Below are 23,466 nucleotides of genomic sequence, written 5' to 3'. Positions count from 1 at the left end.
TGTGAGTCTCATGCTCTGCCAGGGAGGAGGGGAAGCCGGGAGGAAGCAGGGACAGGACACCTGACCCAAACTAGCCAAAGAGGTATTCCATACCACAGCACGTCATGCCCAGGATGTAGAATGGATAGTGCCCGGAAGGGCTAGATCCTGGCAGGGTGGGGGTGAGGTACCGGTTGGTGAGCGGTTGTATTCTCTTCCTTGTTATTTCCTTTATCATTATTACTATTAGTGGTAGCAGTAGTGGTTTGTGTTATACCTTAGTTACTGGACTGTTCTTATCTCAACCCGTGGGAGTTACATTCTTTCGATTCTCCTCCCCATCCCTCTGGGGAGTGGGGGTGGGGGGGGGGAAGTAGACTGCGTGGTTCTAATTTACAGCCGGGGCTTAAACCACGACACCCTCACCACCCCGAAAAATAGTTTCATGGCGCTGCTCTGTGTTTTTCAGCAAACTCCCTCCACCAGTTTTTGCTACAGGCACAGGTGAAACCTCTCAGAGAGGAGTGGGACTTCTTTTGGAATGGTTGCATGCATTTTCTACATGACAGTCCCAGTTACCTCATTTTAGCATGTTCCACACATTGTTCCTCATAGTACAAAACATAAAGATGACGAAAAATAAACCAACAAAAAAACCAAACAAACAAAGCAAAAAAACCAAACCAAACCAATCAAACAAACAAAAGAAAAAAAAACCCAATAACAACACAAAACCATAATTGCCTAATTTTACTTGAGCCTACACTTTCAGCAGATCCTAGCATCTAGGCAAAGAAATTTCAGGTAGCCTTATCAAATCTTTTCACATTCTAAACAGAAAATGTTCATAGGGTGCCATGTCATGCCACATTGCTCTACATACATTTAGCTAGCAATCCATCTCAACTTGAATTATCTTTAACATAGGCAGTATGTATAGGCAGAAAACAACAATTTTAGTTTCTTACCAAACACTGGCTCAAACACAGGCAAGCTGCATTTTTCAGAGGGCAAAGAAAGAGCAAAAGCTCTTTATACATCCTTTATACATGGTGGTTTCCCCTGCTAACTGGTACAGAAAACTGTAAAGATGCATAAGCGGACATTCTTACAGATTTCTCTTTTTGTGAAAATGAGAACTTCTCTAACCAAAATATTTGCTCACACGCACACTCTTCAGCTAGAAGGGAAATTTCTGTCCAGAGTAAACAAGGAGGAACTGTTATATGCAACTGCAAACTTAAGGTCTTAAAATGGAAATTGTTGTGCTACATTTATGTAGGTACTATAATCTGTACTGACAGCAATACTAAATGAATTGGCATTTCTTCAACAACATTCGTTTTCAAAAATCAGAGTTGCTTTTACAAAAATGTTGATTTTGTGATGTATAAGAGACTAGGAATTACTCCTTACACTCATGAGCCTAACTTTTCTGGATGACAAGCTTAAATCAAGAAAGCCATCATCACATCTTCTGAATGCAACTACAAACAAGTTAACCAGCAGTAACAGTAATAATTGTCCCCTTTGATGGAGTTCAGAAAAAAATATAATTTGCAGTGTTTAGCTTAAAAATAAAATAAAATAAAACTCCACTAATTTCAACTTCAAAGAAACTGAATTCAAGACAGCTAAATTTGTCAGAAACAAATGTTCTTGGAGGATTAGATAGATGGAAGAGAATTGCACTCTCCCCTGATGAAGACTAAAGATCGCGGAAGTCAGTTGTCCTAGCAAACATAGCCACAGCATATCAACATTTCCAGCACGGCAGATTTGATACTTAAAGAATGAAATCATTAACAGAGTTACCAGATAAAAGGAGCAATTTATTTGGGCACAAAGTCTTTAGCCAAGGTATCCAAATTTTTGATCTGCCTGTTGCCTTTCACTATGCATCAAAATTTATCTTCTTTCAAAGCAGCACTTCCCACAAATACAGGCTGTAGAAATATATAAAGCATGCTTAATTTACAAAGAATCTATTAAAATTTCTTTCTGAACTACTGGACAAAAATATTACATTTCTGCTTGCAAATTTTCTTTAAAATTACAAACCCAATAATAATATATAAGGAAATATTTCAATTCTTGTTCTTCAAAACACATGTTAAGAACAGTGGAGCATTTATAGATAAATATACTATATTACAAAAGTTTCTATTCAGCTAGTAGCATCCCATTGTAAACCAAATGCAATCAGAATGATACTTTTCAGATCAAAAACACTAACTCTACTAAAAAAAACAAGTTTGCAACTGTTTTTAATGCATATTTAGTATCTTTAATATGTTTTAGTATCAGCTTATTAATCGTCAAACTCAAAAGCCAGTATTAAATCACAAGGAATTGTTTTGCAGATACAAAATATTCCCACCTTACAAATCATTAAATTTGTCACAGATACCACTTTCTTTTTGCATTACTAAATAGCTTAAAACTGACAAAAATGTTCAAAATAGGTATGCAGATTTAGTTATTTATTGTTACAACACTTACTTAAAATGTACTTGGAATTTTCCTTAAAAATAGCTGCAGTTTGAGAACACAAGCTTAAAATGTTTGCTTTAAACTTCTACTTGTATCTAATTTGATATATAAACAGTACTACCATCATCTTCATAGGATCACAGCAAATTACTAGCAAATCCTAAGTTAGCATTAAAAAACAAACAAACAAACAAAAGCACACACAAACCCCAAAACATTAACAGAACAACTTTTTGCATTACCTCACCCAAGTTTTATTTTAGAGAAGTAAGGTGCAGATTCACTGATTCATTAGACCTGTTCCTACAGTCCGGTATACCTCTGAATAAATGGCTACTTCCATGTTAAAGCAAAAATAAAAGAAACTAAAACAGCAGTACCTCAGCATGCCAATACACGATGCCCCTTGTTTATATAATTCTTTTCAGTCCAAGGACAGAATGCTTTACATAAGAGAAAAACAATTACCTACATGAGCGAGTGTATGTTACCAAGTCCTTTACTGCGTCCACACACTAATGCAGATAAACTGTCACCCGCATGAAAGGAACAAGTATGCTACTGCCACGTTATCTAAAATACCTGGAATTACCTTCCCAGTTAAAGAAGTTTTGAATTTCCAGATAACTCCACCCACAACGGAAATACCACATATGGAGGAGGTGGGCAGAGAACTTCACAGACCTACCAGATACAATCACAAGAACTTTGTTACCTTATGCCAAAAAAATTACTTCCCCCAAAGCATGATCAGACTTTTTAGCAGGATCTCTTGTGACAGGATGAGGAGTGATGGTTTTAAACTAAAAGAGGGGAGATTTGGACTGGATGCAAGGAAAAAATTCTTTGAAATTAGAGTGGTAATATAATGGCACAGGTTGCCCTGAGATTTAGTGGATGGATGCGCCATCGCTGGAGACATTCAAGGCCACACTAGATGTGGTTCTGAGCAACCTCGTCTAGTTGAAGATCTCCCTGCTCACTGCAGGGGGGTTGGACTAGATGACCTTTTAAAGTCTCTTACAACCCAAACTACGATCGTGTTCTTTTATTTTCAGTCTGTATAACAGCGTATCAAGCTTAAAACTCACTGCCCAGATTTCTTCCAGGAGAAAAAAGTCAACCACTTATATCTACAGCCACCAGAGTTCCACAAGTTTCGTATCATTTCACTGAGGACTAGTATCACAACTGAAAAAACAAAAGGTCAACTGTAGCAACCCTTACACAACAGTTTATGTGCAGTACCTCTCCCAAGTGAGATGAAACCTTTACAGTAGAATAAAAAAGGGCAAATAACATCTATGAGGTGTACACACTGTAAGCAACTTTAGCTAAAAAAACACTATTTCTCTCATTAAATTCACTGCTATATACATTTGCTAGAGTTTCTTGCAAATACTTCAAAATCCGGAGAAATTATCATCTATGAGGAACAGTATGTGCCTTGCAGACTGCATACCCTGAAGCACACCCCTCCCCTTGTATCAGCTATGCTTCCTGATAGACCTTCTCAAGCTCACTGCACAGGGACCTCATCTTATCAACCCAGCAGAAAACTACTCATTTTTAATGCTCCCCATCTGCCCCCTGCTTGAGATCACCCAGGTCAATACAGCAGACACAGTACATGGGAAGAAACTGCAGCATGCAGTGGAAGTGACTCCTTGCCATAGCTTGTGATTGCTTTCCACAAATGGCATACCAACAGCTAGTGAGCTCACCGACGCTCTTCTACCCTACTGAGCCTTCACCTCTTGAGAGCTAGGGGGGGGGAGGAGGGGGCAGGTTTTAGCCCTTACTAGTAAGGCAAGTTCAATTCAGAGCATTTATTTGCATGTCTTTGCTTCATTCTCAATTAGCCACTATGAAGCCTAAAAGAAACAAGCTTACTTTTATTTCTTGTATACATTAGCACTCCAAATACTAGTGGCCATTCTACAACAATTAAGGACTAGTCAGATAATATCAACAGTAGCAACCATTTTTTGTTCACCCTTCAAAATGTTATTACTGTTCTCCATTTCAGCTTGTATACAGATCAGACATCTTCTCTATGTTTAAGCAGGAAAGTGTTAAAAAAATAAGTACTTCCCATTCACATTTGATCTTTTTCACCATAATTTTGCAACCTAAGTTTTTTTTCTAGTTTGTATTTTCATAGTTTAGATAGAAAATACATTTTTAAACCATCCTTATAATTTTGGTAGGAGACAGAACACTAGCACAATCTTTTCCACTGTTACGGTTTAACCCTGGCCAGCAGCTCAGCCCCCCACAGCCGTTCACTCACTGTGGGATGGGGAGAGAATCAGTGGGTTGCAGTGAGAAAACAAGTGGGCTGAGATGGAGACAGTTTAACCGCTAAGGAAGAAGCCCCTCACGCAAGCAAAGCAAAACAATGAATCCATTCACCACTTTCCATGGTCAGGCAGGTGTTCAGCCATCTCCAGGACAGCAGGGCTTCATCATGTGCAGCAGTTATTTTTGAAGACAAATGCCATAACGCTGAATGTCTTCCCTTCCTCCTTCTTTCCCCAGCTTTACATGCTGAGCATGACATCATATGCTATGGGATACCCCTTGGGTCAGTTGGGGTTTGCTTTCCTGGCTGTGTACCTCCAATTCCTTGTGCTCCCCTAGTCTGCTTCCTGGTGGGGTGGGGTGGGGTGAGAAGCAGAGAAGGCCATGGCTTTGTCTAAACACCGCTCATTTACCAACACTGCTGCGGTCAAAAATTCAAAATCAAGTACCATATGAGCTGCTGTGATGAAATTTAACTCTATCCCAGCCCAAACCAGTTGACTCACAACATCATTCCTATGGTCATTTAGTTACACTCAGGTGTTCCCAGACAGACATACCTCTATAATCCTCAACCCTTGAAAAAATTCAAAGGCTTAAAAAAAATTTTGTATTTTTATTAAAAAAAAAAAAAAAAAATTTTGCATAATGTCAGAGGAAAGTACAAACTCCACAAGGATGTAAAACCACCTTTGAATGCCATGGAGCAAGGAGACCAGAAGACAGAAGTTGATGACTGAAGACTACACCAGCAGGAGAGTCTTCAGGAAAGCCTCAGGCACAACCGAGCATTCAAATGGTTAATATGAGAAAACAGTAAAAACAAAAAACCAGGTTATGATACAAATTGTTGTCCCCACCCAGAACCACTTTGCTGTCCTGCAGGGGACTAAGGAGGAAGCACACTAGCACCAGAAACAACCGGCTGGTGCACTGGTAAAGAAGATCACTACTGGTGCTGCCAGGAAAAAGAGACGGGTCATAGCGGTAGGGGACTCTACTTTGAAAGGGACAGAAACGCTCATCTGTCGGCCTGACCCAGCCTCGAGGGAGGTGTGTTGCCTACCAGGGGCACAGATCAGGGATGTTGCAGAGAGGCTGCCTGCTCTAGTAAGTTCCATGAACTATTACCCACTTCTAGTGATCCATGTGGGTGCTAGTGATGTTGATACAAGTAGCCTGGAGAACATAAAGAGGGACTACAGAGCCCTGGGAGAGGTGGTTAGGGGCTCTGGAGCTCAGCTTGTCTTTTCATCAATTCTCCAAAATACAGGGGAGGACCTTAGAAAAGCTAGGAGGATTGGCCAGGTTAATAAATGGTTAAAAGGGTAGTGCCATAGTCAAGGGTTTGGGTGTCTTGAACACGGGACCCAAGTTAGTAGGCCAGGTCTACTGGGGGCTGGTGGAGCTGATCTGGCAAAGAAGACTGGTTTTGGTAAAAAGCTTGCCAGATTGGTCAAGGATGCTTTAAACTAGATGTGCTGGAGGAGGTGGGCATCATTCCATCCCAACACACCCAGTCAGTTGCCAGCACCTATAATAAATGCTCGGAGCAATGTAGAGATATTCCAGCTGCCCCAGCCAATGAGCCAGCTTCATTTGGAGCTCGGCTCAGATGCCTCTATACAAACACGCATAGTATGGAGAACAAACAAGAGGAATTAGAGATGTGTGCACGACTACGAGAGCATGATATAGTAGGCATCACAGAAACATGGTGGGATGGCTCCTATGACTGGAGTGCTGGAATGGAAGGTTACAGGCTCTGTAGAAAAGACAGGCCCAACAGGCGGGGAGGGGGAGTTGCTATTTATGTTAGGGATAGGCTAGAGAGCATGGAACTCTGTCTGGGGATGGGTGAGCAGTCGACAGAGAGTTTGCGGGTCAGGGTTAAAGGGAGAACAGCGATGGGGGACATTACTGTGGGGATCTGTTACAGACCACCTGATCAAGAGGAATCTGTGGATGAAGCACTCTACAGACAGATAGGAACAGCGTCACGCTCGCAGGCCCCTGATCTCATGTTGGACTTCAACCACCCTGACATCTGTTGGAGGGACAGTACAGCCTGGCACAAGCAATCCAGGAGGTTCCTCGATTGTGTGGAAGACCACTTCCTTCTGCAAGTAACAGAGGAACCGACAAGGAGAGGTGCCATGCTTGACCTTGTGCTCACCAACAGGGAAGGGCTCATTGGAAATCTGACACTCCAGGGCAGCCTTGGATGCAGCAAGCACAAGATGGTCGAATTCGAGATCCTCAGGACAGTGAGAAGAGCGTGCAGCAAGCTCACTGCCCTGGACTTCAAGAGAGCAGACGTTGGACTCTTCAGGAACCTCCTTAGTAAGGTTCCAAGGGATATAGCCCTAGAGGGCAGGGGGGCCCAAGACTGTTGATTGATATTCAAGGATCACCTGCTACAAGCTCAGGAGTGTTGCATCCCAACTAGAAGGAAGTGCAGTAGGATGGCCCCAAGACCTCCTTGGATGGATAAGGAGCTGCTCAGGAAAATTCAAAGGAAAGAAGAGGCTTATAGAAGGTGGAAGCAGGGACAGGTGGACTGGGAAGAATACAGGGATGTTGTGCAGGAAGCTAGGGACCAGGTCAGGAAAGCTAAGGCCCAGTTAGAAATAAACTTGGCTAGGGATGTGAAGGATAACAGGAAGGGATTCTATAGGTACGTAGTGAATTAAAGACAGACTAGGGACAGCATAGGCCCCCTTCGGAAGGTATCAGGAAAACTGGCTACCCGGGATTTGGAGAAGGCTGAGGTTCTTAATGACTTCTTTGCCTCGGTCTTCACTGGCAAAGGCTCTGACCGCACCACCCAAGTCTTAGAAGGCAGACGCAGTGCCTGTGAGAATGAAGACCTTGGGCCCACTGTAGGAGAGGATCTGGTTCAAGACCATCTTAAAAACCTAAACGTACACAAGTCCATGGGACCTGATGAAGTCCACTCACAGGTCCTGAAGGAGCTGGCAAATGAAGTTGCTAAGCCGCTGTCTGTCATATTTGAAAAATCATGGCAGTCAGGTGAAGTTCCCGACGACTGGAAAAAGGGAAATATAACCCCCATTTTCAAGAAGGGGAAAATGGATGACCCAGGGAATTACAGACCAGTCAGTCTCACCTCTGTGCCTGGCAAAATCTTGGAGCAGATTCTCCTGGAAGGCATGCTAAGGCACATGAAAAACAAGCAGGTGGTTGGTGACAGCCAGCATGGCTTCACTAAGGGGAAATCCTGCCTGACCAATTTGGTGGCCTTCTATGATGGGGCTCCGAAACTGATGGACAGGGGCAGAGCAGTTGACCTCATCTACCTGGACTTGTGCAAAACCTAAAACAGTGTCGCACATGACATCCTTGTCTCTAAATTGGACAGACATCAATTTGATGGGTGGACCACTCGGTGGATAAAGAACTGGCTGGATGGCCACACGCAAACAGTTGTGGTCAATGGCTCATTGTCCAGCTGCAGATCAGTAACGAGTGGTGTCCCTCAGGGATCGGTGTTGGGACCGGTCTTGTTCAACATCTTTGTTGGTGACATGGACAGTGGGATTGAGTGCGCCCTCAGCAAGTTTGCCGATGACACCAAGCTGTGTGGTTCGGTTGATACGCTGGAGGGAAGGGATGCTATCCAGAGGGACCTCGACACGCTTGTGAGGTGGGCTGATGTCAACCTCATGAAGTTTAACCATGCCAAGTGCAAGGTCCTACACCTGGGTCGGAGCAATCCCAGGCACAGCTACAGGTTGGGCAAAGAAGAGATTCAGAGCAGCCCTGCAGAGAAGGACTTGGGGGTGTTGGTCAATGAGAAAATGAACATGAGCCAGCTTCAGTGTGCACTCGCAGCCCAGAAAGCCAACCGTATCCTGGGCTGCATCAAAAGGAGCGTGACCAGCAGGCTGAAGGAGGTGATCCTGACCCTCTACTCTGCTCTCCTGAGACCTCACTTGGAGTATTGTGTGCAGTTCTGGTGTCCTCAGCATAAAAAGGACATAGAACTGTTGGAACAAGTCCAGAGAAGGGCCACAAGGATGGTCAGGGGACTGGAGCACCTCCCATATGAAGACAGGCTGAGAAAGTTGGGGCTTTTCAGCCTGGAGAAGAGAGGGCTGTGTGGAGACCTCATAGCAGCCTTCCAGTATCTCAAAGGGGCTATAGGGATGCTGGGGATGGACTATTCATCAGGGACTGTAGTGACAGGACAAAGGCTAATGGGTTAAAACTCAAACAGGGGAAGTTTAGATTGGATATAAGGAAGAAATTCTTTACTGTGAGGGTGGTGAGGCACTGGAATCGGTTGCCCAGGGAGGTTGTGAATGCTCCATCCTTGGCAGTGTTCGAGGCCAGGTTGGATGAGGCCTTGTGTGACATGGTTTAGTGTGAGGTGTCCCTGCCCATGGCAGGGGGGTTGGAACTTGATGATCTTAAGGTCCTTTCCAACCCTAACTATTCTATGATTCTATGATTCTATTCTAAATCAGAACAAAGGAGGAACATGAAGATAAACTCTGGGGAAAACACTGGAGCAAAGCTGCACATAGCTCTGAAAAGCAGAACTGTATGTTCAAGATTATCTAAAATACGTGCAATACCTATGCCTAAATTCCAGACAAACAGTCTGGATAAAAACAACAGTACAAGCATTCAGACAAGCATTCTGGATAAAAATAACTGTAACAGTTGAAAGACCATAGCAAATTCTACAATAAATAAGGCTGGAATTTCTAGGATTATGAAAATACGTAAAATGTGGAACACCAAACCCAGGTTTAGGTCAGGATAAGTTTACAATTAAAAGATTTCAGCTAAGCATAAATATAAAGATTTTTGCATCTGGAGCACTGATGCTGCAATTCACAAAATTACAACAATTTAACCTTGACTCACAAAAGACAGTATTTAGAATAATTTGAGCAGTTCATTCTCCATGCCCACTCAATTTGCCCTGTAACATATGTGTCAACAATGTCATATTTTGGTGACTCCGTACCTGAAGAGCATTCCAAGATATTGATGAGAGAACAGGAATATATTTGTTCCCAGATACTGGTCACCATAACAGCATGAGAAGAGGTAATCTGGACATTTGTAGAATTTATTTCCACTACACTTAACTGCATACAAGGTTTGATCTCTCATACTTAAAACTTTAAGCTATCTAAAGGTACAGTCAAGTCCTTCAGGAAACAGTGTTTTCATCCAGCTTCAGAAATTTGACAAGTTCATTCTTCTAGCTTCATAAAAAGTTCAACTGGAATTTGCTGGAACCGATGATATAAACAATGACACCTGTCTCTCATTCATTATTTTTACATAATCTTGTCTTTGCCCTATACAAATAAGAAAGTATTTGTACTGTCTTTGATGGATGCAAATTACCACCATTTTAAAGTAATGATACTGACAGTTTGAAGGATTTGCTTCATACTTGTGATAACTTTCAGTAAGAAGCATCACAGCTCACTGGGAGCAATATTATCAGTTTTGATTTATTCCCCTCCCCCCAGAAGAAAACCCTATGAAAACTGATGATTGTTATTACAACTCCATTTAGGTGCCTTTACTATCTAGCAGCACACCTTCTACTAAAACACATATTTTAGTGGAAGATTTTTCACTCTAGTATCATGCAATTCTGTTTGTGACTAAAGGACCGCAGTAACACTTGGACCCTTAACCCAAACATCAACTGAAAATGGGTATTTCAAACAATCAAAAAGGCTCCATGTCCAGCTACCAATCCCTTGTCACCAAGTTTTTAAACTAGATTAAAAGCTCAAATAGCTTGCTCAATGACAACAGCAAAAGCCAAAACCACCACAAAACAAACCACCATCAAAAAAAACCAAACAAGAGCCCTACACTCTAATTTAATTCAAGATCTACTATGTCCATTAAAATATATATATATCTATCCTACATAATCAAACACTTTGCTTAGTTCAGTAACATTTCATTAAGCAGACTGAAGTGTAAGTTTTCTCACAAAATTTGTTAATTATTGGAATACAGAGGGAAAAAAATTTCACTGCACACATCTTTTTCAGTATAGCAGTTACACACTATTACAGAGATTTTATAGCTTCAGTAAAAGCCTCTTTTGACGGCAATATGCTATTGCAATTTCCTAATCATTTGCTTTTACTTACATTCATTCTTTTTACATAAAATGCTAACAGGGCAAATTAGACAAAATACCACAAAAGTAAATAAATTGTATGGCCATCTTCTGAGCTGACTAGTAATTACATTTTAACATTCTATTTGCACTTTGACAGAGCACTTAATAAAAACAAAACACTGCATGCTCTAGAAATACAGAAATACCCTGTAAATACTATTCATTTCTGTACTGCCATTGCCTTTGGTACGTATTTCAATTACAATATACAATGGCTCTTTCAATACCTATACAGAACACATAAAAATCAATTTATATGTAAAACTCCCACCTTGCTGCAAATTGCTTGTAGAAATGCTCTAGAAATACATGCTCTAGAAATACAGAATGCATGCTCTAGAAATACAGAAATACCCTGTAAATACTATTCATTTCTGTACTGCCATTGCCTTTGGTACGTATTTCAATTACAATATACAATGGCTCTTTCAATACCTATACAGAACCCATAAAAATCAATTTATATGTAAAACTCCCACCTTGCTGCAAATTGCTTGTAGGTTGCTTTTATGTTTTTCACAGTATCTCCACCTATTTGGACTTTCAGTACCTGAATCTTCAATATTGAGAATATTATTCATTACAGGACTTAGTAAGTTTGATATACACGTTCACTAACATGCCAGTCGTTCATGCACAGGCATCAGCGGACATCACTTGAGTATATAAATAAATATATAACCTTTCCTAATATTGTATGCAAAATATATCATCTGCAAGTATAAAATAAATTATCACCTTATAGTGTTGACCAAAAAATAGGAAAAAAGTTCTGCATCAGCAACTTTTCCACTCCTTTATTATTCCATTCTTCATTTCTTTGTTGTTAATTTACAATGTAGGTACTACACATTTTTATACATAGAATGCTCATAAAAAGTGGTAACAAACTACAGCCTAAAGAATTATTGTGAGTAGCATAATAACTTTTTATCAATATAAAAACTGAAAGTTTTTTAAACTGTAGAGAGGTAGCATCATTAATCTACATGTAATCCAACAAAAGTGCAAAAGCATTAAGTCAACAATACAGATTACAACTCCATACATACATACACACACACACTGTACAAGACAAGTCAACTCACAATATCAAATAGTTGGTTCAAAAGCTCAATAAATGCACTACTTGTTTAAATAAAAAAAGAAAGAAAAAAGAAGAAAGCACAGAGTAGCGAAACTGTCCTTGTTATTAAGCCAGAGTATTTACACACACAAACATTTGAAAGAGGCATAAAACTAGCTTTACAAGAAAATTACAGTCTATACACACATTTTCTTTCTGCACAGCATACTGTATAAAGAAGCTGCACTAGTATTTAGTAAGAGACTTAACTCGAGCAACTGGCAATGAGATATGGAGTCATTCACTTCTACCAGTAGCCCAAGTCTGTGGTAACTGAAGTTAAACAATTTGACAGATAGTCAGTAGTTTTTATAAAATAAGCCAGTGCTTTCAGCCCAGTTCCTGATGTTTTTGTGATGTGGATATCTATCCACTATCACAAATGAGTATTCCAGTTGGCAGCCACAGTAACGACTGAGTCAGCATGAAGACTGAACAAGCCTCAACCCTTGCTAGAGGTCTCTCTCTAGGTCAGGGTTTGCAGCACTTTGGTGGGGCAGTGGGGTGTAGCTTACACTGCTGTTGCCGCTCACACTATACCTCTTCAATGGACAAAAGGAGGACTTCAGTTTCCAGTGCTGTCAGTCTAAAGACTTTCACAAACTCTGAATTCATGTTAAAATGAAAATTGCTTTCACCTGCTTACATACAAAGTTTCCCCACTGAAAACAAATATTGAAGAGGGAAGGTGGGAGAGGATGTGGAACAGAAATCATACAAAAAGACAAAAGCATTAGCAAAAATTAAAAACAAACAACAAAAACAAAAACTCTACACTTCTTGAGTAAAATCTCCTCCTTCAGAGGTGTCTTTTGAAAAATACAATATAGAAAAATACTTTCAGTGTAACTTCAGGCATTTCATTTAAAATCCAAAATGTGGTGTTAAGCAGTAAGCTGAAATTTATTACCTTAAGGGGCTCCTGATTTACCTGACAACAAGGGCTTAATCAGAACTAGTTTGCCTCTGACATATTCCCTAGAAATAGAACTGACTAGTGAGGCACTTAAAGTCATTTTGGTTTTTATTATAAAAAGATAATGTAGTAAATAAAAAAAGTGACTCAAGGAACAGTTGGTTTTCTACAATGCTTTGCTTAGTATCTCCAGCAATGGTTAGCTTCAACTCATTCACTTTGTACTCAGTATATTCAGTGCAGATCATAGAATCATCTTTGTCAGTGACATGGACAGTAGGACTGAGTGCACCCTCAGCAAGTTTGCCGATGACATCAAGCTGTGTGGTTCGGTTGATACGCCAGAGGGAAGGGATGCCATCCAGAGGGACCTCAACACGCTTGTGAGGTGAGCTGATGTCAACCTTATGAAGTTTAACCATGCCAAGTGCAAGGTCCTACACCTGGGTCAGAGCAAACCCAGGCACAGCTACAGGTTGGGCAGAGAAGAGATTCAGAGCAGCCCTGCAGAGAAGGACTTGGGGGTGTTGGTCAATGAGAAAATGAACATGAGCCAGCTTCAGTGTGCACTCGCAGCCCAGAAAGCCAACCGTATCCTGGGCTGCATCAAAAGGAGCGTGACCAGCAGGTTGAAGGAAGTGATCTTGCCCCTCTACTCTGCTCTCCTGAGACCTCACTTGGAGTATTGTGTACAGTTCTGGTGTCCTCAACATAAAAAGGACATAGAACTGTTGGAAGAAGACCAGAGGAGGGCCACGAGGATGATCAGGGGACTGGAGCACCTCCTGTATGAAGACAGGCTGAGAAAGTTGGGGCTTTTCAGCCTGGAGAAGAGAAGGCTGCATGGAGATCCCATAGCAGCCTTCTAGTATCTGAAGGGGGGCTATAGGGATGCTGGGGAGGGAGTCTTCATTAAGGACTGTAGTGACAGGACAAAGTGTAACGGGTTAAAACTTAAACAGAGGAAGTTTAGATTGGCTAGAAGAAGGAAGTTTTTTGCTGTAAGGGTGGTGAGGCGCTGGAATGGGTTGCCCAGGGAGTTTGTGAATGCTCCATCCTTGGTTGGATGAGGCCTTGGGTGGCATGGTTTAGTATGAGGTGTCTCTACCCACAGCAGGGGGGTTGGAACTAGATGATCTTAAGGTCCTTTCCAATCTTAACTACTCTATGATTCCATGATGACAATCACAGAATAATTTGGGTTGGAAGGGATATAGACCTAACCTTGTACTAGATCATGTTACTCAGAGCCCCATCCAACCTGGCCTTCACTGTTTCCAGGGCATCTACCACCTCTCTGGGACGTTTTTCAGACTCACTCTATTTTAAAAGAACACGAAATATCTTACAGTGTCCTAAACTTCTAGCCATTTTCTCCTTCCTGTTTTCTAATATTTAATGAGCTACACTAAGCAAACCTCTTCAAATGCTTCAATAAGAATCCACACAACTATATTGCAAGACTCAAATGATACTTAGTTCAGTAGGCTTTGTTATAGTAACAGTCTAAAGACATTTAAGAACTATTTAGACAGCAATCCTGGCAGCTGAACCAAAGAGAAAACAGGATCTGTGGAACCAGCATAACATTCAGAAGTTATCTGCTGTTTACTGATAATTCCCCACACTAAGAACTCAAAGACCTGTTACCACAACAAAGCCAATACTGCCACCTAAAGGTGATGGCTAAGTATTGTATTTATGTATTTGGTGCATATGCAACGTGTTTGACAAACCAAAATACAAGAGAGACTTCATTATTACTAGTGAATCCTGTCAGCAGTGTCATCTGTAAGGAGTTTTTGCTTTAGAAAGCTCTAGTGTAATACTTGACAGAGGATGAAGCATCCTTGTACAAAGCTATGAAATACAACGCTCATATAGAGAAATCAGCCTCAGTATTGGCATTATCCTTAATACGTATGCATATGTTTAGCAAGTAACCTGTCCTATATGTAGATCCTATCTCTAGAAAAAAAAACAGCAACACTCCTGGAAACATGAGGTTTTAATTTAACGGGGGGGAGAAGGGAGGAAATCTTCAACAAGTTACAGTTCACAACTTCAAAACAATGAAATAAACTAGTGAGAAAGTATTTTGAGAATGTATTAATAAATAGGCATGGGCAACTGATTCATTTTCTGAAATTTCTCCAAGCAGAAGAACAGTTTTAAGCAGTTATATGTAAAGCACACTCTCTAGGAATTTCCTTCCCCAAAAGTCTCTTTTGTTTATTTGTTACAAATGAAAAAAAGCAAAGCATTTCTATATATTCTAAACTTTAGTAGCTCACATCATCAGATGATGTGCAGTTTATAAGTTTCATAATACTGACTTTTCTCCTCAGTCAGCTTGCCTGGACTAAACCCAAAGAAAAGTACTCCTTCCCACATTTGCCCTATGTCATGCACAGGCCACACTGCTGAATTTAAGCAGTTTGTAGTTGATGTGTACGAAGAAAAATGGGGTGGGGAGGTAAAAAACCTCAGTAAAAAAACTGTAACGATAAATAAACAAGATTACACTATGCTGTGATTCTTCAGAAAACATGAGAAGTTTATTTTGTCCTACAGATTTTCATACTATGTTTATTCCAGTCAATGCTTAAAAAGGGTATTTTAGGTATTTATGTGACATAAAACTGAAATGTCTGGTTTAGTCCATCTTAATTCTTTTTTTACTGAAAATAAAAAAGTATATTATTCACACATCCTAAGCATTATAGTTTGTCAAATCATAGAATAGTTAGGGTTGGAAAGGACCTTGAGATCATCTAGTTCCAACCCCCCTGCCATGGGCAGGGACACCCCACACTAAACCATGTCACACAAGGCCTCATCCAACCTGGCCTTGAACACCGCCAAGGATGGAGCATTCACAACCTCCCTGGGCAACCCATTCCAGTGCCTCACCACCCTCTCAGTAAAGAATTTCTTCCTTATATCCAATCTAAACTTCCCCTGTTTAAGTTTGAACCCATTAGCCTTTGTCCTGTCACTACAGTCCCTGATGAATAGCTCCTCCCCAGCATCCTTGTAGGCCCCCTTCAGATACTGGAAGGCTGCCATGAGGTCACAGCACAAATTGTAGGCAGAACACAAATAGAATACTCATCTTTAAAAACACCATTAAATCATATCTGTAAAATATTTATCATAAAAGTGCTCTCACGCATCGAGCAAGACAAAGACCATTACCGAACTGTCGTGGTTTAAGACCAGCTGGTAACTCAGACACACATGTGGCAAACCACACGTGTAGGTCACCAGAGAGGGAAGAATCCTCTTCTCCTGCCAATAAATGGGGAAAGGAACTAGGAAATACTCAAGGCTCTAGCTTCTAGGCTGAAAGATAAATCACCCAATAATGAAGGTTGCTGAAGACCTTCCCTGTTCTGTTTCACCAGCAAAACTCCTAAGAGACATAAGAGGGAAGAGGAAAGCATCCTCATTAGTGGGAGTACGATTGAGAGCTGGGAAGAGTTTTGGATGTGCATATATACACATACACATATGTGTGTATACACACACACACACACACACACACATACAAGAGACAAGAGTAATGGTATACTGAAAAATGTGGGATCTGAGCATGACATGGTGTGGTGTGGAACATCCCTTTGCTTAGTTTTGGTCAGGTGTCCTGTTTCTGCCTCCTCCTGGCTTCCCCTCCTCACTGGCAGAACATGAGACTCAGAAAGTCCTTTGGTCAGAGTAAACATGACTTAGCAACAACTAAAAACATCGGTGTTATCAATGCTGTTCCCAGATTCAAAGTCAAAAACACAGCACTGCATCAGCTACTAAGAAGGAGAAAACTGACTGGTACTGCTGAACTCAGGACACAAACACAGTGCTACCTGGGCCAAAACCAGGTTATCTTTAAATGTCCTAAACAGCAAACAGTGTTTACTGTGAGTGGATAGAGTCATACTAGAAATGTAATCAAATTAGATTATAATCATCTTAACACATCTGAAAACCATCAGACAAATGATTTGTCTAAATCACCAACTTCACAAGATCATTTCACTGGAAAGGGAAAAATGCTGTCAGCATTCTAACTGTAGTAGCTTAGCTGCAGTATTACTTCACATCTACCCCTACACAACCTTGAAAAAGAGAAAATATGGGAAGAGAAGAAAGTATTATTAGAATGCTGTCATCCTGTTGCAGTATCTGAAAGTCCATCGCTCTTCAACTTTAGAAGCTCCTCTTCCTCATCCACGCTAATTCACCAGGAAAGAACACAGACCATGGGTGGAACACGGAGGTACAAATCTGTAACTGCCACCTGCTAAGTTTCAGCAACCCTTCTGCTATAATTTAGCCATTAAGTCACTCAGTTACGGAAAGGCTTATTAATTAAAAACAAATTAGTGTGTAAAATCAACACAGTTAAGTGGAGAAGGCTTTTCCCAGCCCTAAAAAGAGTTCTCAAATTTAGGTCTAATCTATTCATAATAACCAAGTGTAGAGTTTAAAAACTGCTTGTACAAAATAGTTCCTGGGAGCAATCCTTCCCTTAGGGTGCACTTAGTAATCAACAGACATGCTCTGTATCTCTCTACAAAGAAGTCACAGAACCTTTAAAACCTTTTAGGGCTTCATTCTTCTAGGGAGGGCTGCAATGAAAAGTACTGAGTAACAGTACTGCATGTCAGTGTGAAGCAGTTCTCAATTTGCAGCTGAAGCTACGTACTGTCTATCTGGAGTTTAACGACAAAAAAAGCACTTGACAGAAAGTTAACAAATTAACCAATCCATCTTCCACCAGCTTCATTCATACTAAAATCATTCACAAGGCAAACATGAAACTTATACTCACAGCATTCAATTCCAGACATAATCATAAAACAACAAGTCAAATTAAACGCAGCCAAGAAGCTAGGAAATTCCCCAGTTTTTTTCTGGACTGAGTTATAATCTGTTCTTCCATTTACACTAAATTTCTGTGAGACTGACTGATTGTACCAGACTGCTTGGGAACACATAAGGAAAGACAACTCAATGTACAAGCACACTTAGCAAGTCCTGCAATATTTTAGGGCTTTCTCCCCTACTAGGTTTTCGAATCAGACAGATTCTTCAGAAAAGACGCTTTGCATATAATTATTCTTCCATTCAAAGGACAGAGGAAAAAAAAACCAAAACAAAAAAACCCCACACTATGAAGAGATACGAATCAGTTACGCAAAAAGCAACAACCTTGTGTTGTCAAGTTCACTTTTTCCTCATACATCACTTTGCACCCACTTATTGTTTCCAGCTTTCACTTATTACCACAACATGATCAGCATTTCAAAGAAGGAAAGTGTCTATTTTTCTGTGAAATGCCTAGCATATTAAACAATCAGAACATGAATTCTTCCTTCTCTGTTTCTTCTCCGCAGCCTTGTAATGGAGTTACTTAGCAACAGATGAAGCAACTGAACTCTATTCCCTGATCCACATTTCACTGTGAAGTAGCACTCACAACGGCATTATTTAGCTGATGGTTGCCTCTGTATAGATGTATTTTTGAAGTATAAAATCCACTAGCCCGAGACAAGCCTACATGAAAATGCAGGCATCACATACCATTTATAATGGACTACACATTTTGAAATCAATAGAAATTGCTTGTAAGTGTCACATGATTTTGAGCACCTCTGAAAAGGAAGAAACAAGAAAATATGAAACACCCAGAGTAGATTTAAATATTTACACAGAAGCTAGAAAAGCTGTTTAAAAAGGGGGGCAGGGGGGAAAGGAGTCTTCTTCCTATAGCAGATTGACCATCTATGAATTTCAGATACACAAACTCATATGTCAAATACTTTTCTTGCCACAGAATATTTTGATTTCAGACAATGAATACTTAGTAGTTTTGAAAACACACAATGTTTTCTCAAACCACTTTCTTCCCCAAAAGTGTAGGAAGTGCCACAGCAAATATTAACAGTGGTTTTACTTTAGAAGGCATTCTTAGAAACAAATGTAACCCACAGAATTTGACAAATCAAAACAGTGGAATTATCATTTGCCACCAACCATGACTCCCTTGTGAGCTAACTCCACGGCATTAAACAATGCGTATCTTGTCTTTCTATTATTTTGGAAAGTGAAAATGTTTCTTTTACAACTGCATGAAATTTCTTGCAAGTTGTCTTGGTTTTTCACACAAAATTATACTTCCAGAAAGATCTGAAAGTCTCTTCCCCCTAGCAAGGGAAAAGCACATCAGTTTCTGCAGCTTTGTCATCTAGTGGGATCATTCCAGCGTTATTTTATTCTAAAGATTCAGCACCACGGAGTTCACAGTTTTGTAAATTATTTCATGTTCGCATTTCCAGTCCAAGACTTAAGGAGCTGAACTTGGACTTTACAAAGCTAAACCAAGTCTGACCCAAGTTTATTTTTTCCTTAAAAATTAAGATTAGGCAGCAGCTTTAAGCAACATTACACATTAAAAAAACCCCTACATTCATGAAAAGTTGTGCAAAGGGTTAGTTTTCATAAGTCAGTTGACAAAATTTCAGAAATGATGAAATAATGAAAAGGAAACTTTTGAGAGTATGCATTTTTGTCTTATTTCTAATGAAAAATTAATGTTACATTTCCAATAATGAGGGCAACCAAACAAAACGCAAGTGAAGAACATATTTCCCATTTGTCTTAAAAACAGGGAAATACTTCCTATGTCCTATTTCAACTGAGAATTTAGATGACATTTCAGATGACAAAACCATAAAACTTTTAAGTGTTAACAACTGTAGTGTCAACTTCTTAGGTTACATTTCAGACTATAAAGAGAATAAAAACTTCAATGTAAAGAAGTCCAATACGTATCTATAAGAACATTCTCTAATGATCATGCACTTATGTAGGCATTTGTATATAAAACAATCTTTATGTACAATTAAGTAATGCTCCATGTACAGCTATGCAGACCTTAGGTGCGCAAAAGTTTTTTCTCTTTCATTCAAAGATAAATAATACTTTGAATTTCCCTACCTTCTTCCAGTTAATTTTTTCAGGAGTATGCTTTCCTTCCACACTCCTCAGAATTTTCATTTCTATTTATTTATTTTAAACAAAATATTTTCATGGCTTAAGATAAATACTACAAGGACTAATGCTGACAGTACTCAAGATTTTGTTTTGACACAGAAAGAGAGGACACATTCTTTTTTTCTGCATATGAACCATTCCAAGATCTTAGTTTTGGTCATTAGCTCCTATTTCTCAACCTTCTACATTTCTTTGAAACCAATAAATGGCAGGTTGTGGTTTTTTTAAAATAGAAACCATTCTCAAATGAACCATCTCAGGCATTAGTTCATGTTTTCCACTTGAAGCCAAATACGTAATGACTGAATACAAGGTATGCTGTTTCCTTACAAATACAATTTATTTGTTTCAGTTCAACAGCTTTCAAAGTAAAGGTTATAACCCTGATGTCAGCTCATAATTAAGAATTTCAGTGCAAGCAAATTTGTCTACCTACTTGAAAAAAAAAAAATAAAAAAAGACAGTGTTCTACTATACCATTTAGCAGATATCAGCTTTTCACATTAGAACCAATCATTTCAAAGACTACTTAAAATTAAGGACACAAGACAGTTTTATTGCTTCCTTTTACCAGCACAGGCACACTACCCTACTGCATCCTGACAAGAAAGTGACATATTTCAAGAAGAGATTATCAGAGCAATCAAGAACCCAGCCTCCAAAAACCTTTTCATTTCAGTAAATATGCACTTTTTACTGCAGGAAAACATAGTGGTATAAAGAAAAGAAACATTCCGCATGGACTAAGCATTTTCGTTTACATACTGGTCATCTTCCAAACAATTACTCCCATGTAACACCATGTTGAACCCGAAAGTTAATATGCATGTGAATTAGCATTAGTTTAACTTCTAGTTTGAGTGATCATTTGAGCTCTCTATGTAGAGCCTAAATTTTCACAGCTAGACAATATTTTTAAGCAATTCACTGCAAAAAGCAGCTATTCAGAAGAAAGTTTTGACAATGAAAAGCAAAAGAAAGCTCTAACAATGAAAACACTGCGGGGAAAAAAATCATGACATGTACTTACCAATTTGTTTTCTTGCATGTATATTCTTTGCAATTTCAGACAGCCTTTAGCTATAATGATCATTCCTTCATCTGAGATCTTGTAACACTGCCCAAAATGAATGTCTTTCAATTCTCTGCACTTTGAACCCAGCTGCAATTAAAGAAATCAAAATAATTATTTCAAAATAAAGGAGAAGGAAAAAAAAATAAAGAAAAAATCAAACACAAAACAAAACGAAAAAAGCCACCGGGATTTGACTGAACTGGAAAGTTGGGAATTCAGCTTGCTTGCTGCTTCCCTGCCACCCCTTTAAAATTATCCTTCTTTACAGGTTTTGTAAGTACTATCACAAACAAAAAAGATTATAATTACATACATGACAAAATGAAGTTAACTAGTCAACAAAACGGATCTAAAAGCAGCACCTAAGAACCAAGTTATTTATTGAGCATATATATAAGTAGCTAATGCCTGTATGCTAGACCACTTAGAGCATTTTGAACACAACTACTTCATAGTTTACCCTTAAATGCTCCTTCAACATAACAGAAAGAGTTGATGAAAACATCCCGTGTGTCTAGTAAATAAAGATCTCAGCCACCTTTGGCTTTCATGATGCAAAAAGAGTTACTTAAGCACTGATTCCAAGTAGCAACTAAGCTCAGCAAAAATGAATCAGCCAGAGGTGAAGTACAGGATGTCAAACTGAAGATTTCATTCATTCAATGCTTGGATATTTTTAAAAAAGTACACACAGGCTCTGGAAAATAACATTTATTGTACTGAGAAAATACATCCATAAAGCAATTTTTGAAGTCAAAGAGGTCATCTCATTTTAATTAAATACTAGAGGAGGGTACCTTCTTCCATGTCACTTCTTGTACTTGGCAAGAAGCTGGAAAATACTAATTTATAAAGAAATCAATGGAAAGGATGGTTACCTGCTTCAGGCCTTCATCAGTGAGTCTGTCTTGATTGCCTACATGTACTTTCTGAAGAAGAGGACATTGAGAGGCAACTGCAATAATAGAGGTGTCAGAAAGCTGTTTACACCTGTAGGCAGTATACCTTAGGAGTCCAGGACACTTAATTGCTAATATGCACACTCCTGTATCAGATATATTGCGACAATCAGAAATATTGATTTCAGTAATATTCTGGCTTCTTGATGCTATCTTTTCCAACAGTTCATCAGTGACCTGCAAAGAAAATCCAAATATTCAAATTTAACTTGTTTTTCATAAGCATCTTTAACTTTATTAGCACAAAATCTACTATTTGTAAGATGCAGTTTTGTAAGCTCCTGGGTGAATGAAAGTATTTGTTTTCCCAAGATAAGAGCATACTGGCATAATCAGTTTCACAGTTATCTTTAAAAGAATTCTGCTCCAATTCTTTGAGTTAATGGTCTGCTTCATATTTCAGACAATTCTCCAAGCTTTAGAAAAAATAGGACTTGCTTGCCCTTCTATAGCGGCACTCTACTTACATACCTAAGGTAGCATTTACAAAGAAGTAAAGAGTTTATAGGTCCCTGAAATGCAATAGTTTTTCTATTTAGGCTTTGGTAATCATCCAAAACCAGCTGCCAGTGGATAAATACCATAGCAATGCAGGTACCAATGGGGTTTTTAACAGTAGAAAACAGTCACCTAAAGGTAGCAGCGAATGAAAGGGATCAGAAGGAAAGAACATAGAAGAAAAAAAATAAAACCTAGAAGTTTCCTCATGTTATTTGTTCAGTTTTGAAACAGAACACTTTCATAGACTAACACTTAAAATATGTAAGACCATTAAAACAGATACATGCACTATTTTCCCAGAGATCCTTTGAAGAAAAAAGGTTCTACCCCCTTTACACTTGTACACATTGTACTTAGTTAATATCCCAATAATTTTAAAAGAAGCCAGTCCTACAAAACAGGCAAAGAAACCCAAGTTATTCTTCATGCTCAAAATTCCAAGTTAAAACAAACAAAACCAAAGCAGGTAAGACAATGCATGGAACTCCCTCACTTTAAAAGTTTTAGTCACCTGACGTGACACGTGATCCAAGTCTTTCTAACAAAACCATTCAGGAATATATATCCACCACTTAGCATAGATGAGATTTAGTCTTAAGCCGGGAGAGGGCAAAAGAGCAGCACAAAATCCTTTTAGTCTTTCTCTTAAACAGCTGAGAAACAAACACTTTGCTACACTCAAACTTTTCCATTAGTAGCAAGTCTAGTCCTTTTTCTTGCTATTTCATCAGGCAGTTGTTAGATAGAAAATATGACAAATTGGAAAAACACAAAAAATAAACCAAGAACACCACCTAAACAAACAACTCCCCTCAAAAAAAAAAAAAAAAAAAAAAAAAAACCACACAACCAATAAACCAAAACAAA

At 39.3% G+C, this 23,466-nt stretch overlaps 1 protein-coding gene across 1 annotated transcript in view; it reads right to left on the bottom strand.

Annotated features, from left to right (window-relative positions):
* The window catches only part of FBXL17 (F-box and leucine rich repeat protein 17), a gene marked incomplete at its 3' end in the record, with an annotated part of 196,769 nt that overhangs the window by 162,223 nt on the left and 11,080 nt on the right, over window positions 1–23,466 (bottom strand). Inside the window, exons 3-4 of the mRNA XM_080638340.1 lie at window positions 22,018–22,275; window positions 21,095–21,226 (exon numbers count right to left, since the gene is read on the bottom strand). Coding sequence (XP_080494466.1) covers window positions 21,095–21,226; window positions 22,018–22,275 — 390 coding nt within the window. The remainder of the gene's footprint in view (window positions 1–21,094; window positions 21,227–22,017; window positions 22,276–23,466) is intronic.

This window comes from Psittacula echo (assembly GCF_963264785.1).
Source record: "Psittacula echo genome assembly, chromosome: Z".
Classification (NCBI taxonomy): domain Eukaryota; kingdom Metazoa; phylum Chordata; class Aves; order Psittaciformes; family Psittacidae; genus Psittacula; species Psittacula echo.
This window is presented reverse-complemented; position numbering and strand designations above follow the sequence as displayed.